The sequence below is a fragment of the Topomyia yanbarensis genome, chromosome 2 (genome assembly GCF_030247195.1).
Source record: "Topomyia yanbarensis strain Yona2022 chromosome 2, ASM3024719v1, whole genome shotgun sequence".
NCBI lineage: Eukaryota > Metazoa > Arthropoda > Insecta > Diptera > Culicidae > Topomyia > Topomyia yanbarensis.
Genome location: NC_080671.1, coordinates 426,287,195 through 426,304,812, shown reverse-complemented (window position 1 = coordinate 426,304,812; position 17,618 = coordinate 426,287,195). Strand labels below are relative to the sequence as shown.

Here is a 17,618-nt window from a genome sequence, read left to right as displayed (position 1 = left end):
CCTAGGGGGGCCTTTTGTCATTCATATTAAATTTTATCATTTTCTCGTGTATATACCTCTATTTTTATTCATTCAATTTTCATAAAATGTAACTTGTTGAACGTGGACAATTCATAGGAATACAACAAAAATAGATTAGCGGTAAAATTCAGAAACATCAAATTTTTTGACATTAACTCTACAAATCACTTTTTTTCCTTTAAATGTCCTAATACCTCAACTTCCCCTATTTTTCCAGGATAGAAACTTTTCTCATGTGATCCCCAAGTGTATTTTAACTAAAATTGGAATATCCAATAAGAATTTTGCGGTTAAAAGGAGTTAATATGTGCGTTTTTATGATAAAAATGTGAAATCGAGACTATATGTCAAAGAATTTAATGTTCCTGAATTTTGCCGGTAACGAATCTATTTTTATTTTGTTCATAAAGATTTTCCACGTTCAACAAGGTACAATTTATTAAAATTGAGTAAAGAATAATAGAGATATATGCCCGAGATAATGATAAAAGTTAAAATGAATGACGAAAGGCCTTATAACCCCAACATCTCGTATTCGGACAAACTTCAAAAAGGTTTCATTCGATTTCTGAGATTTTTTTACATTAGTAAAACTGAAAAATATGTATGATTTGCATCAAATTATTAAAAATAGGGGATTTTTGGGCCAAAATGACCCAGTACTCCACTTTCCCGTATTTTTTTAGAAACAGAAATATTTCCATTCAAATACAAAGAATATTTACTTTGCCTAGGGGTATAAATTGTAATTTTCTTATTGCTACTGCAAAAGTTATAGTATTTAATATATTTTTCCTCCACATTTTCCCATAGTACCAATTTCAAAAATTTCAAGCGAAGTGGGTGGGAGTCTAGAATTGTCCAAATGATGTGAAATTTGACATCTGAGCTGACTTTGACATTTGTCACAATATAAGAGTGGGGGCCTTTGAGAATTAAAAAAAAATTGCGATGCCCTATTGGACCTAATTTTTCTCGGATCTAATTTGTGGATATTTTTGGAATTTGATCCATTATTTTTCATAAAAGTGCATTCCAATACAATGAATCTGCATTTTCAATAATATCAACCCAAAACAGGTGTTCTCAATTTTCAAATGACACATTAGAGCATGTGTTTCATTTAAAATTCAGTAGAGATACGAAAAGTTAAAAAAAAGTGCACGTGGGATGTCCCACCCACCCAATTTGAAATACCCAAGGATTTCCGTAATTATAGGTTATACAAACGCTTAGTATAGAATGGAATTAAATTGGTGTTGATGTAGTTTTCGGTTTTTGGTCATATGACTCCTTAGTACAACGTTTTGAAGGAATAGCCCCTCATGTTCAGAGGAAAGCAGGGTTTGAACATAAATTAGTTTTCTCGTAATGCAAGTATTTTGCAAATTTTGCCAGGACTACAAATATTTTTTTTGAAGTAGAATGTAATATTTAGATTATTTCCGCAAGTGGCTCTGTTCTACACTAAAATGGAAAACTATTTATAGGAAAACATAGTACAAAAATAGGTTAGTTTACTTTAATCTGAACAAATACATCGCAAGATTAAATTAGCTTGGATACCAATAAATATTTCATATTAGTTGAAGATCTTATGACACATCTTAGAAATGGATTTGGAAATATCAGGATAGATCTGAGTCATGACAGTTACCACGAACATGCCTTTCGTGAACGGATTTTGACAATCTATAGCTTGTTCGAAAGGTATTTTAGAAGCGTTTTAATTATGTGCACTTAAAGCGTTGCTTTGTTCAAAAGTTATTTGTTTTAAGCCCTTTGTGTTTCGACAAAATCATCCATATCTCAGAAAATAAACAACACATCGAAAAACAAAAATAATAATGTCAAATGGCAACGTTCGGCCTTTCACTTGAAACTAATTTCGTTAAGATCGGTTCAGCGGTTGCTGAGATAATTACATAACATTAGTGCACATACATACATACCCACACACACACATGCAGACATTGTCTCAATGTGTCGAGCTGAGTCGATTAGTATATGGTCAAGGCTTCTGTCTGTCACGTTACATTTTTACGCATATTTCAGCAGATAAGTCAGCAAAAACGATAAAATCAGATTCTATCCCAACTGCACATTATTCAGGTCACTAAACCGCACATTTTTTCTACAGAAAGTTATTTTCTATCATGAACGGTTTTCGTGTTATTGGCGTTTTAATCCGTTTGTCACGTTACACAATTTTCGCAGTGAGTTTGGAGGTTGCCCGACTAAATTGAAAAAGTCTGTTCCGTTGGCCCCCAAATTTGAATGAACACAGTTTTAAGTTGAAGCTTGGAAAACAAGGAAGAGTTTGAAATATAGTTTTCCTTAAGAAAAGCTTTGTTTTCGATTTTATGGAGTATTCTCAATGATCTGTCACGTTACAACCAGAATCTGTCACGTTACAGTTCTATATTTTTATTACAGCAAGCATATGGAGACAGTCGTGCACAAATCGTCCGTGATCTGGGAACTGAGTATTAACGAGAAATTTCATGTTCATTTAGAAAAACATATTGCAGTTGATGAACAAACGTGAATAACTTATGAAAAGGTCATAATTTAACGAAGTAATGTATTATGTCGAAAAAAATCTAAAATAGCTTAAAAACATCTGAATTTTGAAGCGTAATTTTTCATGAGAATTTTGAATTGAAAACCATTTTGAAATACATTTTATAAGTAAATTATTTAAAAAAAAAATTCAATTAAAATATAAAAATCAAAATTTAAAAATTAAAACAATTTTTGAAATATGTTAAAACCTTTTATTGTTATTTTCTCCACAATGCAATTATATTTTAAACATTTTTTATTTGCAATTAAATTTTAAACGTGTTATGTTTTTGCGTTTGGTATCTGTGAGTTATTTATTAAAAGGGCGTATTTTCACTACTAGCTATTTTTGTTGAAGAAAAAAATAAAAAATATCGAAAAAAATTTCTCAAGAGCATTTTGCTTTAAAATTATATTTAGTATTAGTATTGTATAAGAAAATTATATTTATGACTGGCAAATACTAAAAAATTTTGAAGCATACTTGAAGTTAAAAATTGAACTCCGGCTTATATGGGTAGTAACTTCCTAATAATGTAATTACAGCTTCTTCAGTTTTTAGGTTTTCGTTAACAAAAAAATCATTGTTTTTTTGTAATTGTATTTTTTAACATTTTTTGTTTTCTTATTGAAAAATTTCACCAAAAAATATTCACAAAGAAGAATTGATTCCCAAGAACTCGCTATCATATAGTTTTGCTGCACCAATGGCGATTTTCAAACAATATATTTTGAAAGTAGTGCTTTCAGATCTGATACGTCCTTTTTAGGTATTACTCTTGAATAAAAATTGTTTGTATAATAATGCAAAATACTTAGTCTCCCATAAAAATGAAACGTAAAAGGTTTCATCAGAATCGAAGATGGTCACCATTTTTGACGTACTTGAATCAAACTTGATGGAATTGCTTCACAGCAGAAAACATCTGGCACGTTACATAAGATCAATTGTGTTTAATCAAAAATGAATAAAACTTTAAGGTTTTCATAATACAAGTTCAAAAAGTAGACTCAAAGTAGTAATAAAAACGTGTTTAATCCACCTAACAGTGTGATGAGACATTTCTTATAAATCTTATCACTCTTCGGATATTATATCGTTTGAGAACATTTAGAACTTGATGCTTCGCGATGCTTTTGATAACACATACTACATGGGATAGTGGCAGGACTCAGAGAATCGCTCAAATCAGCATAGGACAACATCAGTGCTAGAAATCTCAAACCAAATCAATGGGAAAGCGAAAAAATGGGCCATAAAATAGACATACCAACGAATTATTGTTAATGCTCTGTTAATAAAATATCTAAATTGTGGTGGGAAAACTGAATTTTCCTAAAGGGGTTATATATTGTACTGAGCCAAAAAAATTGAAATTTTTTTTTGAATCAATTTGAAGTTTATACTTTACTCAAATTTCCAACGCGACTGAGAACTAAGAAATCAACGCTTTTTCTTGAAAAGGGTTATACTAGCAGTGATACCATTCAAAGAAAATCAACAGTGAATATTTCCAGACTTGGTTTTATTTCCTATTTAAGAACTATTGTATTTTTTACATCCTAGATTGCGCGATTCAGTGATCGAAACCCAAAACTTCATAAAGTATTTGAAATTATTAAATAAAATGTTTTTGCTATTGAAATTGACAAAATGATAGTATCGCCCGTTTGGCGATTGTTTACTTTTTCGGTAACACCTATCAGCATTGAAGTATCGCCCTTACGTTTTTTTACATTAACTATCGTTTTACACCACCGATTTCATCCGGGTTTTTTCAATAGCGATCATTGTTACTATTTACAGCTGGTATCAGCTTGATAATCCTAAAAAAATACGAAAATAACAGTTTCGCCTCTAAACTGCTAGCAAAAAGAGTATCGCCCTGTTTGTTTGCATGGAGCGTGGAGGGCGAAACTTTAAATAATCAAACAAAAATACAGTTTCGCCCGTTGTATTTTTTGCTGTAGTTTAAGAAAGCAATATCGTAGAATCCCAATTTTTAGGTTAATTTGTTGCGTTTCAAAGCCCTCATTCGCATGTATGAAAAAAGCCTTATGTTTATATTTGGAAGTATCGCCCTTTTCACAAAAAAAGCGTTGAAATGAATTCGCAGCTCCTGATATCACGCTATCTCTGAAGTGCATGCGTGCATAGTTCCAAATTTTACTTCGACATCGACTTTTTCTAAAGGTGACTTCCCAGTAGTATCCTTGATTTAAATTATTATCGCTAATCCTAATGCCAAAGAACAAATAAAAACCTCTCGAAAACGAACCGTTTGGAAAAATCATCATCATTACTGGAATTTTCATTTTCACGAATCTTTTCGATAACCTTCCGTCACTTGCGTTAATGCACTGGGTGCACAGTGCTCTGAAAATCTAGCGAAATCGTCTTTTGGCACCAGCGGGTCTATAAAGAATACTAAAAATTAATTTCTATTCCATAATTTTCAGTTCAGCAATTCGAGAGATCGTGCTCACCGCAAGCCATGAAAAATAGACTACGTTGTGAAGCGATGGTCACTATTTATTAAAAAAATCACGGTTAAATAAAAAATTAAACTATTAAAAAATTTCAAATAGTTTATAATTTTCACAAACTTATTAGGAAAAATTGTTTAATAAGCTTTCGTAATATTGTGTAGGAAAAAAGCTGAAAATTTCAGTATTTTCTCTATCTGCAACATATAAACCCTTAAGTATACCAATTAATTGGTATACGAATTGGAATAGGTTCGCCAAATTTTGGAAGAAGTCTATAAACTACTTAAAAATTGTTGTAGTTCGACGCAATAAAAAAAATATCCAAAAATGAAATGTACGTATTAATGTGAAACACAGTGAATAATACATACCATAAAGACCCATTTTCATCAGTCTCATGGCGTATTTTAGGCTGACAAAATGGGGACATTGACTAAATCGGGCAATTTTTTTTTCTTTATAATAAACTGAAGCTGTTAAAATATTCTTCTCGTCCCTTGATGTAGTCTGATAACTATTTCTGATTATGATGAACTTTTTATTTTCGCATATTTCGCATATCTTCATGATAAGGAAAACATGCTCAAGAAAGGATTTACTTGAATTCAGTCTTGTTCGTCTGCTAGAGCTCATCAAACATATGTTCATATTTGGCTGATAAAATCGGGGTTTCAATGTTTTATAATAGATAGTCAGCATTCGAAGAAGTTTCTTTTGAACGAGTGTAGAACGACTTTGTTTCTACTTACTTGAAATCAGCGGCGTAACCAGAAATTCGGTTTGGTGAAAATCGATCATACTGTCCAAACGGCATAATTCCGAAACCGTGATTTTTGAAGTTTTAAAATTATGCAGAATTAATTTTTCAGAAAATAGTAACAGAGTTCATGAATAAAATTCACCATAAATACTTCTTGGACGATATACCGTCAAAATTATTTTATCAAATGATGCGCTGTTTAACGTTTGTAAAACTCATCGAAGATACTAAACCTAAGTTTCAAAATGATGTTATCTTGACCTTAAATTACTGTTTTTGAACATTTGACCTATACATATAATTGGTCATACAACAAAAATCAAATGCTCATCAAAATCGATTAGAACCTGCTAGAGTCGAATGGAAATCGTCATTTTTCATGAATTTCTCGCTACATTCGGAAAGTGTTATCCTCGTTATTAATCATATTACGTTTTCGTCTCAACTCGACGCATTCCCAAAATATAAACCTGTTTTAATCCACCTAGTGGTGCAATTGTGCTTGTCTCATTTTTCCAGACTACGATTCCATGGCTGGTTATGTTCAATACAATGGTGGAAATTAATATTACATGTTCAGTACGATATGCACATACATACAATGGATCGACAGCCACGATCTTGAGATACTATGTGATACTGAAACATCGCTTGAAACTAGTGGCGGATCTTGGAGAAAGATCCGGGAGGTCCAGGTCCTGCCGAAAATTTTCAACTTGTTAAGAAATTTTAAATTAGTTTTAATTTTAAAGTAGCAACCCCTCACTGCATACTCCCTCCGGGCCGGTATGATTGACGATTTTTGGAGTGATTGCATAACCTTTCTATATGAGAAAGGCAAAAATGTACCAAAGTCCAAAGAAGTCAATTTTTGTCAAACATCTCAATGTTTCATGCATTTTAAAGTCATTTGGCATCAAAAATACAAATTTGATTTTGAAAATTTTTCATTTCAGTTTATATGGGAATTTGCTGTGTGATTGCACTCTTCAACTCGTAACTCCGGAACCGGAAGTCCAATCAATAAAAAATTAAATTGCAGCCGATGGGAAGGTTGTACCTTTCATTTGAGACTAACTTTGTGCAAATCGATCCAGCCATCTCTGAGAAACAGAGGTCACATATTTTTCCACATACACACATACATGCATACACACAGACATTTTCCGATCTCGATGAACTGAGTCGATTGGCATATGACACTCGGCCCTCCCGGTCGGGATTAGATTGACGAATTTTAGAGTGAATGAGAAAGGCAAAAACATGTTTAGCAAATGTTGAAAGTTATGCATTTTTTGGTGCGCAGTTCTATGTTTCATAGACATTAAATCAATTTTTACTTCGCTTCCTATTAAATAAAGATCCTTATTACAGTACATCTCTACAAAAACGAGCTCAATTTGAAAAGAAATCTGAGGATCATGATTGGAAACAGAACTCTGGAATTTTCTATTGGAATGTTTTCAGGCAGGATTTTGATATTGATGCAATTAGACAACTGTGAAATCAAGACCAAAAGATCAGTTACATATCAGGACTCCATTCCGACAATTTATCAAAAGTCCTCATGATGTTTGCAACAACAGAATATCAATGTACGGATCAGATAATTGTTATTGTAATATTGAATTAAATCAGTCTGCATCAATAAATTTTCAACTTCAATCCAATTTTTTTGTGGGTGTGGTGGGGGGGGGGGCGTTGTATGGTGTTAAACCCCAAAACCTTCCCTTGGCTACGTCGTTGCTTGGAGTTAGTTATTTCGCTTTTCATTTTCCAATATGTTTCAGATCGATCCGATGGTCATGAATTAGAAAAATTGCAGTCAGAAGGTTCGCACAAATGAACATTTTTGCACTGATAAGTTATCAAGTTCCTTCCAGACAACTTGGAAGTGTTCGGTGATTATTTCTAGCGGTTGTAGATAGAAAAATGAAATACAAAATTCGTTTTATCGAAATAATGTTTGGCTTATTTCAATGGATTATTACTATATTGAACAATAAATAGGCGACAAAGTAATCCACAAACAACAAGCCATAACTTTTAAAGTATTCAAAATAGATATTTGAAGTCTTCAGTAAAGTTATTTGCAAAAGTAAGAGCTACAAATTTGCTGAAGGCATCATTTCGATATAATCACTTCCAAGAAAATTTGGGAAAATATCTCACTCATAGGGGGATTAATCAGCAAAAGCACAATACCAAAAGAAAGGGCATATTACCTCCATTAAATTCACCGAAGATACTATTGACCTAAAATAAGCCGTTTTGGCGTTAAAAATAGATTACATGTTTTTGGTCATATTTCTGGCAATGGGAAATGATAAAAATCTTTCGTCCGCATTTAATGTTAAATATCTCTTTTGATAATAGTCCGATTTCAACAATCTATAGCTTGTTCGAAAGATATTCGTTAAAGCTGTCTAAAAGCATATAAATTGCTATTCTATATTGTCAATTTCGGCAGATGATTCAAAAAAAACTGCAAAAAACGCCATTTTAACGCATTCAAACATTCATATCTTGGAAACTAAACATCAGAATCAAAAACAAATTAATAGCGTTCATACTGTTTTTTAGTTCTTTCATTTAAAATTGGTTTGGATAAGATCGGTTCAGCCATTGCTGAGAAACACGAATGAGAATTTGTCCGTTACATACACACACACAGACACACACACACACACACAGACATTGTCCCAAATCGTCGAGCTGAGTCGATTGGTATATAAGACTCGGCCCTCCGGGCCTCGGAAAAAATCTTTAAAGTTTGAGCGAATTCTATACATTTCTTTTATAAGAAATGTAAAAATATAGGTTAGACATTGTATGCATGCTTTTAGTGTGGTCCGCAAAACTTTTCGAATTTTTGATCTGTCACGTTACAAGTGATATGGTTTCCATTACTTCACAATTGAAAATAAGCATCGATCCATATTCATCTCAATTTTTCAAGCAATATCATCAAATTTAAATTAGACTACGATGGTAAAATGTGGTTCCAGGCAAAAGGTTGAAAATATGGATCTTGTGTACATTTTTATCTCATCACGGTCATTTAGTCATTTTCAGGTCATGCAAGTAGCAACAACAAACTTTTAAAAATGACAGACATGGATTTTTTTCTGGGCTCACCATTCATATTTTTTAATATTAGAGGTTATATACATACGGAAAACAAACAGTTTGACGCAAAATTTAAAAAAAAAAAAATTCCGCCTGTGGTTGCCATTTTCGGAGCCTTGACCATATGAGACTCGGCCCTACGGGCCTCGGAAAAAATTTTCAAAGTTTGAGCGATATACATTTGTAAGCGATATACATTTGTAAGAAATGTAGAAAGTTGCGATTCTTGGTAGTCAACCCAAAAGTAATGCTATCACTACGGACATGGGCTTCAGCGCAGTATTTTATATAGGAGTTTCAAAGTGGAATTGGAACTGAAACAATCACATTCCCAGCAGAGCTCTTAAATATATTATTTCGAACAGTTTGGTTTCGAACTGTATAACGCTAATATGCAATATTAATTCCCAATAGGGAAACTTGGATTAAACCAATTTGCACATCAAGGGCACACGCTGCCGCACTATTTGTTGCTTCATTTGAAATATGTTTTGGTCCAGTTCTGGATGCATAATATTGACAGTTCGATAATATAAAACTGATATTGTGAAACTAAAACTCACTCTCCCTATAGCAGTTTGAGCGGGTGATCTTTTAGTTTTAAATTTATGTTTGAAATATATGCCATGTCTTAAGCGTTACTGGACTTAATGTTATATTTATTCAGTCTGAGTATCTATCCTGCTCTATATATTCAAAACACAGTTCTAAATGTGTTTCAAATTAAACCAATTTAAATTTAAAAACTGCTTTAAATTATAAAACAAACCGCTATGCTGGTGATGTAATTGTTTCTGTTTAAGTTCCACATTGAAACAACTATATGGGTCATTCCATGCGAAGTGATCAAGGCACGTGTAATCGACCTCCACGGATTTGAACAAAATTTAGAGGAATTGTTCATCTAGGGCCAATATATAAAAACGCAAATTTTTGTGACAATTGAATCACCCCTCGGGTCATGGGAGCACCCCCCGTTTTGGCAAATTGCCAAAACCCTTGATTTTCTTTTGATCATATCTCCGGTTCTATTTACTCTAGAATCAAACCACAAGATGGCTTTTGAAGAAAATTGCTCAAGGAGTCTATAAAAAATATTATTTTTTGTCGACAGTGTTGCCAACTATGCAATTTTTTCAGTTAAATATTAAAAGTTAATTTTTCTCTCAATACGTATATTTTAATTTTGAAAATTTTAATGCCATCGCGTTCCTCAGACATTTTTACATAAAAAACACTTATCATCCCAATATTATATGAGCGCATCCTGAGATACAAACTATTGAACTATTGAAAACTATATATTTTTTGTAGTTTCTACTAGTATCAAAATCTTACCACATATGATTCACTAGCACCTACATTGTTAGCAGTAATTCTCGTAGGCCCCATCACGGAACCCATCAACATTCCATCGCGAGTGAATTATTGTAAATATGATCCGCCAGATATATCCATCAGCAAGATCAAGTGCAGTCTCCTCCGTCGGAACGAAACCCATTCGGTTATTCTGCGGTCTGCACGGTACTTTGCGAAATGAGTATTAACTTCTCAGCATCGACAGTGCCTTGCCTGTGTAAAAAGCTGCGGCTAAAAGCAATCAAAGCGACACAGAAGAAATATCATTTTGCGTCGGATAAACTTTATGATAGATGCATTTTTAATTGAAACTATATCTAACCGATGTCATTGAAGGGGGGCTAAGAACATATTTTATCTGCACGCAGGCCGCGCTACATTCCATCATCATTTGCTTCGGTCGATTGCGGCAGATTTATTTCCTTTCTCTTCTTTTACCCCCATGACCATCTGGTCTGGCCAGTAAAACCGACGAGATTGAAGAATTAGAGATGGTTTCCGATCTCAATGACCCCGAAGGTGATAAGCGCCTTTCGCCTGCGGGGTTAAGCCTTCCAGCCAGCCAGACAATGGTACATCTTCATACCTGTACCGGAGATTGCCCGAAGGGAGTTAAGGGGCTGCGAAGTTATTGGGTAATAAAATTCTGTACGCCCGATGCTGGAACGCATTGTGCAAGTGCATTCTGAGTGGGCCGTACGGAGGTTGAACAATTCAATTTGAGCTTGTGTCACAACATAACAACGTTCGGGAAGGCCCGATTTAATGGATTTGTGTTGGTCGTAAATCATCCAATCACGATCTTTCAGAGAAGGATGCCACCAACATCCTTCGCGGGGTTTGAAATCTCCGGGAAGGGGCTTACCGGGTATGCTGCAATCCGAAAAAAAGGTATTTTCAGGGCAGCCAATGACCGATTGCGATCACATCCTGATGCTTGCGATGAACCATAAAAGTACACTTAATTAATAAACAATTAATGGATACGGTCCGTTTTCGAGAGGAGGTTGACCTTCCCGCGTCAGCAGCTTTGCAGGTGTGGGCTGACTTTCGCCAGGCTTCATCACTTATAATAATAATAATCGATACGGCCCGTTAGAGTGGTTAGGAAGGATGAAATATGCTCCACCGTGAGGCTGCGTCGACACAGTATTTCACACTTTTTCCATACCACTCGCTCATTTATTGGTGGTAAGCTGCACCATAACGACCCGGTAAGTAAGATGAGGTTTGGCTTTGGATAATTATAGGCAGGCAGCTTAGGTCAGGGGAGGTCCGATGCGGTTCGGGAATCCATCAGCGCGCGGCAGCAGCGCGAGAAAACGATGACTTTTACGGCACACCGCTTATTAGGGAACAGGTCGCGAAAAGTCGTAAAAATAATAATTTAACAGCCCGGCTTAAGTGCAGTGCTAATTGAACAAAATGGCTGATAAGGAATACGTACGACTGTTTGCCCGTTTCGGATTTTCGCTGGTTCCGTTTGGGTTGGGGTTTGGGGGTTTGAAATCTACACTGGATAAACATTTTACTGTACATTTCTGAACCTCCAATCAGCGTACCCTCTGACAGATATTAGATGTGTCCAAATGAGATAAATTTAATGTCGGTGATGCTTGGAAACATTTTTGATGGAATTGAGCTTAGTTCACGTAGAATAGTCCAGAATATATTGGCTCAAATGGCACGTTCCCCGTATGTAGTCGGGGATTTGTGCCTTGCCGTGTGTTTTCATCATTTCCTGAGCGGAAGGAAAGGACAAGGAGGTGTGGGGAAGTATTATTATTATTGTTTATTGGGGCTTTAACCTATAGGTCATTCGCCCATGAAATAAAGCGAGATTACAATTCATAATTATACGTTACATTTCATTTTGTTTGCGTAATTCATTTTATTGTTTAGATGCTGTCGTATAGGCCGGCGTCCTTTAGGAAGAGGAGGAGTGCCTCCTCCCGAACCGGGTCGTTGGATAGGGTGTCCCGTATCGAACCAGTCAGGCCGTACTGACGCCGTAGGTCCTCCAGTTCTCGGCAGTTGCACAGCAGGTGTTCGACGGTGAGCCGGGTGTTGCAGGAGGCACATTCTGGGACGGGCTCGCTGGACACGGTGTGTGCGTGGGTTACTCGTGTGTGCCCCACGCGGAGTCGGGAGAGTATTTTTTGTTCCCTCTGGCTGTCTCGGTCGGTCCAGGTGTCGGCTGACCCTTTGATTTTTTGGGTGTGATTTCGAGAACTACGCCAGTGGTTGGTGAATCCGTTCTGCAAGCTGATGTTGAATTCCCTGATGATGTCTATGGTTGGAGTCTCATTAGGGAGCCGGGTCCGGGCCCGTCTGCCGATGAGGGCTAATCGGTCGGCGTCTGTGTTACCCTTGATGCCGCTGTGACCCGGAACCCAGCAGATTGTAACCAATGGGTCTCGAAGTGTCTCGATGGCCTGAACGAAGGGATGTTTGGAGGTCCCGCTAGCGACGTCCCTCAGGACCGAGAGCGAGTCTGTCAAGATGACCGTCGGTGTATCGGTGGGTCTTTTTATCATTCCCACTGCAATGGCGGCCGCTTCCGCTGAGAAAACTGAGCAGGAGGGAGGTAGGCGGAAGGAGAGCCCGTTCCCCAAGCCGCTGATCCCCGCTCCTACACCGTCGTTCGCTTTGGAACCGTCGGTGAAGATTTTAGTGTGATGTGAATATCTTCGGTTAATTAGCTGTCTATATTTAACTAGTATGCTGCTGGGGTGATCGCCAACTTTTATAGTGCGAGCAAGGCTGTCGTCGGTGTTGGGTCCGGGGTCGTACCAGGCCCGCGGTCTCACCCGGTGTAGACGAGCGATGGGTGGGAGGTCGTTGCTGGTAAACTCCTGGTGCAGGTTGGAGGCGGTGGTGAGAAGGGGGCACTCGTCGCCCGAAGTTTTCTCCAGGAAGCTTAGTGCTCTTCTGAAGGCCACCCTGGCTGTTTCCCAGCGGCAGGGTAGAACTCCTGCCTCTACACAGGCAGCTTCGGCCGGGGTGCTCGGTAGTAGACCGGAGGCTAGCCGCACCGCTCCGTGGTATAAGGGCCCGAGGATGTCGGAGAGTCCGTCTAGGTTCCGGCAAGTCATCTCGATCCCGTAGAAGATTCTGCTGTGGATAAGAGATCGCACGACGTTAAGCGCTGCTCGGCGGTTGTTTTTGGGGTGGTGGGCGCAAATGGTCCGGACTAGTCGCTTTCTGCTCTGGCAGTCTTTTTTCAGTCGCCGGAAGTGAGGTATCATTGTCAGTTTCCGGTCGAGGGTGATCCCGAGGACGACCGGTTCCTTTCGGAACGGAATTACTGTACCGTTGAGGCGGATTGGACGAGCGTTGGCTGGGTGATATGTGCTGCAGCAGTGTGTAATGGCGCACTTGGTGGCGGCGATGTTGAATCCGGTGGCGAGTGCCCATCGGCCGACTGCGTTGACGGCGGCCTGCAGCGATATTCTTGTGCGCGGGATCGTCTTCCCGAGAGCTACCAATATGATGTCGTCCGCGTACACGAAGACATAGACGCCCCCGGGTAGCGCGGTGAAGAGCGAATTCATCCTCACTAAGAAGAGGGTCACGGCTAGTATCGATCCTTGTGGCACTCCGTTGGCCTCGCGGAATTCGTCGGAGAGTGTGCCGCCTATGCATACCCGAAAGCGGCGGTTGGTTAGGAAATTTTGGATGAAGACGCCTAGGTTCCCCTGTATGCCCCATCGTTGGAGTTGTTGAAGGACGCCTTCGCGCCAGACTGTGTTGTAAGCTTTTGCTATGTCGAGTATGGCAATATCGGCGTGGATGCCTTCGGACCTTGCTCTGTCTAGTACCTCGCCGAGCGAGCCCAGGTGGGCCCCGGTGCCGAATCCCTTCCGGAAAGCGAATTGGCGTGGGTCGAGTAGTTTCTCGTCTTCCAGCCACGTAGTCAGTCGCCGGTTTACCATCCTCTCCAGTGTCTTAGCGGTGCATGACAGCAGGCTGATTGGCCTGAAGTCGCTAGGGGCACGGGTACCCTGGCATTTTTTAGGAATGGGGACTACGTGGGCCAGTTTCCATTCCTCTGGGAAGGACCCGCGTTCCCAGATAGTGTTAAAAGAGTCTAGGAGGGCTCTTTTGCCTCCAGGCGGAAGATGCCTAAGCATCGGGTAACCAATCCTGTCAGGGCCGTCGGACTTTCCTCGTGCGTTAGTGAGAGCGACGGTAAGTTCCGCTCCGGTAAAGGGTCTGTTGTAGGTGGCTGCGGAGTCTGGCGTGAAGGTCGTAGGGGAGGCTTCGAGTCTGCTTTTTTTCTGAGCGAATGCGGCTGGCAGGGCTTTGTCGGCGGATAACGTTTCGAAGTGGCAGCCTATCTTGTTCGCGATTTCCTCTGGGTCAGTAATGGTGGTGTTGTTGACCGCTAAAGAGTAGCCATTTTGTCGACGTTTGCCACTGAGCGCGTTGACCCGTCTCCACAGCTCCGTGGTTGAGGAGTCCGTGTGGATACCGTCCACGAAGTTCCTCCAGCTGGTTTCTTTAGCCGTTTGGATTGTTTTCCTCGCAGCGTTTCGGAGCGTTCTAAAGTTGTCCGCTCTTTGGTCCCGAAGGGGGTGATTGGGCGGTGTTTTTTGTAAGGTGCGGAGAGCTTTCCGGCGAGCTTTGACGGCAGCGGCCACTTCCGGATTCCACCAGTGCACGGCACGGTGTGGTGGTACCCCGCTTGTTCGGGGGATGGTTTCTTTCGCTGCGTTGACGATAGTTTCTGATAGGTCGACCAGTGAGTACGTACGGTCTCGAACAAGGTGGGACTGTATGGCAGCGTCGTAGGCATCCCAGTCGGCGTTTTCATATAGCCAACGTCTTCGTCGGGTGGTTTTAAGTTGGAGACGATTTATGCGTAGCACGATGGGGAAGTGGTCACTCCCGGCGGTATCGTTGGACGTGGACCAGCCGCATATCCCAGCGATGGAACTGGAGGCGAAGGTGACGTCGAGGGCGGAGGAGGCGTTACCACGGATGAACGTGGTACTGCCGTCGTTTAGTATCACGGCGTCGATTTCCTCGATGAGTTTGACGATCTCGTTACCTCGGTGGCAGCACTTGTCCGAGCCCCAGGCCTTATGGTGGGCGTTGAGGTCCCCCATGACGATGAATGGGGCGGGGACCTGGTTGATCAGGCTGGTTAGTTGGCTTCGTATGTTGGTAACCCCTTGTGGTAGGTAGATGGATACAATAGAGCAGCGGATGGGGGTTGATATCCTCCTGGCGACCGCTATTAGTTCCGTGTTGAGGGGGAGGTGCACCGACAGGAGTTCCACTTTGATGCCCAATCCGATGGTTTGGTGGTTGTTGTCTCCTCTGGCCGTCTCCCAATCGTATCTGTTTCCGAACCATTGGGTGGGGTCAACGCCGGTGTGCAAGTGGGTTTCCTGAATGGCGAGGCAAAGTGGTTCGGTACCGGCGATTATGTTCTGTAGGTCCCCTAGGTTGTTCCTTAGGCCGTTGATGTTCCACTGGACGGCTAGCGTGGAATACTCTGAGCCGGTGCTGTTGGTCATTGAGACGCTGTTGGCACTGCGCGGTGGGCTACCTGAAAATGATTCGGAGCCGTACGACTGGTCTTGGTGGGAGTAGGGTGTGGTTAGACTTACCCGGTGGTGATCCGGGCCCCCTGCTCCAGCAGCCGCCAAAGGCTCGTCGGTGAGGGTCGGTACATCCGCGGACAGGGCTGGTGCAGGGGAAGAGGCTTTCTCCCTTGACAGGAAGCTATCGGCTTCGTGCGCTTTGTTTGTGTTGAGGGGGTAATTTTTGTTGCAGTTGTTGATGGGTGGCCTGGCGTACGTCCCTTCCAATGACCGCGGGAGGTAGAACAAGGGGTCCGCAGGCGTTGTGTCGGTGGTTTTTGTGCGTTTCGTTGCGGGTAGGTTTTGGTATCGTTTTCTGAAGCGTGTGGTCAACCAAACGTCGGCGGTTCGATCATTCCTTGAAAAAGAGTTTGTGGCGCTGAATTGTTCTTGTCGGTTGAAATGTTGATATGGACTTACCCGGGATGTACCCGGGCCTCCCGCACCAGCAGCCGCCGGGGGAGCATCGCTGTAAGGCGGAACGTCCCCGGTCAGGGCCGGCACGGGGAAGTGGGTGTCACGATTGGTGACTACTGGTTTCCTGGATGGTCTAAAACGTACCGGATGCCAAGAGCAACCGGGAACCGGGCTGAGGTCTCGTCGTACTCGTTGCTGTTGGTGAGTAGGAGTTTCCCGGCTGAGAGTTCTTCCCGGTGGTCCGCCAGGTGCGGGGATATCGGGAGACCTGAACCGGTTCTCGTTGCAGTGGAGCTGTTTGCTTAGTTTTCATGATACTGGTGTCATTTTTGGGATCAGGCGGGGAGATCGCCTACTCTGGGGCCCGGCAAGATGCGGGGCGTTGGAGGCGGTCGTGGTTCCCGTCGTTTGGGATTGCTGTGTTGGTGGATTCTCTGGATTTCTGTCTGGTTGGCCTGAGATGGATGGTGAATGCGTAAATCGAATGCTAATGGGGATGTTAAAGGGAAGTGGTGCTCCAATGGTCCTGTGTCAACAGCCGCCGGGGGTGCGTCGGACGTATCCGGAACTTCCCCGGTCAGGGTCGACACAGGCGGGCTTTGTTTTATGTTGCTGTTGAATTCGTTGTTTTTTATTGGCATCCCCAGTTGCTATGATCGTTGTATGGCTAGTCGGACATTACGAAAGACGCTTGGGGCATGGAGTTTTGCGTCGTTTCGGTGTCTGAGATGTTCAAATGTCCGGATAGTGAAGGGCTGTTGTTGCGGGAATTCGCTCGGGTTGTCCGTTGTTGTTTTGGTGGTGCTGGCTCTGTTTTGTTTCCGATAGGGCTTCGGGATTTATTCCCATCGCCTGCTCGGCTACGATTTCTTTGCTGCTTTCGTTCGTCACGAAGTCGGGGGTCTCGCTGTTGTTTCGCGGCTACTACGTTACATTCGGTCGATATCGTGGTGATCGGGTTTAGTTTGTTGACGTTTCCCTGCTCTACTTTCGGTGAAGTGTTAGCTCTGCTTACCTCGGTGAGTTGTTGCTTGGCAATTCTAAGCTGGCGAACAGCCTCCGCCAGGTGGTTTTTTAGGTTTAATATTTCATCGTCGCGGTCATCTTTTGGCGGATTGCTCTTTTCGCCCTTTAGCCTAATGAGCTCCGCCTTCAGTTTAGCGATAGTGGAATCTTTCTCGTTGTCTTTCGATTCCGTGCCTTTCTGGGTTTGTTCGGCGTAACTTGGTCCTTTGCGCTTTTGTGTTATTAGAGCTCTTGCTTCGGGGAAGGAAAGGTTTAGTGAA

The 17,618-nt window shown here is 41.0% G+C and overlaps 1 protein-coding gene across 1 annotated transcript; it reads right to left on the bottom strand.

Annotated features, from left to right (window-relative positions):
• Positions 1 to 12,222: 12,222 nt before the first annotated feature.
• On the bottom strand, positions 12,223 to 16,973 carry LOC131680962 (uncharacterized). The gene is made up of 2 exons (XM_058961674.1): positions 16,689 to 16,973; positions 12,223 to 16,626 (listed from the first exon to the last, which is right to left on the bottom strand). Exons 1-2 carry the CDS (start codon positions 16,971 to 16,973, stop codon positions 12,223 to 12,225), a joined length of 4,689 nt encoding a protein of 1,562 aa, XP_058817657.1.
• Between the last annotated feature and the right edge of the window lie 645 nt (positions 16,974 to 17,618).

Excerpts from the sequence above, each read along its gene's own strand:
- LOC131680962 (XM_058961674.1), bottom strand. The coding sequence starts at position 16,973 with ATGCCAATAAAAAACAACGAATTCAACAGCAACATAAAACAAAGCCCG. Across the intron at positions 16,627-16,688 it reads GCATCTTGCCGGGCCCCAGA|CTCCACTGCAACGAGAACCG; the intron begins GTAGGCGATCTC and ends CTAAGCAAACAG.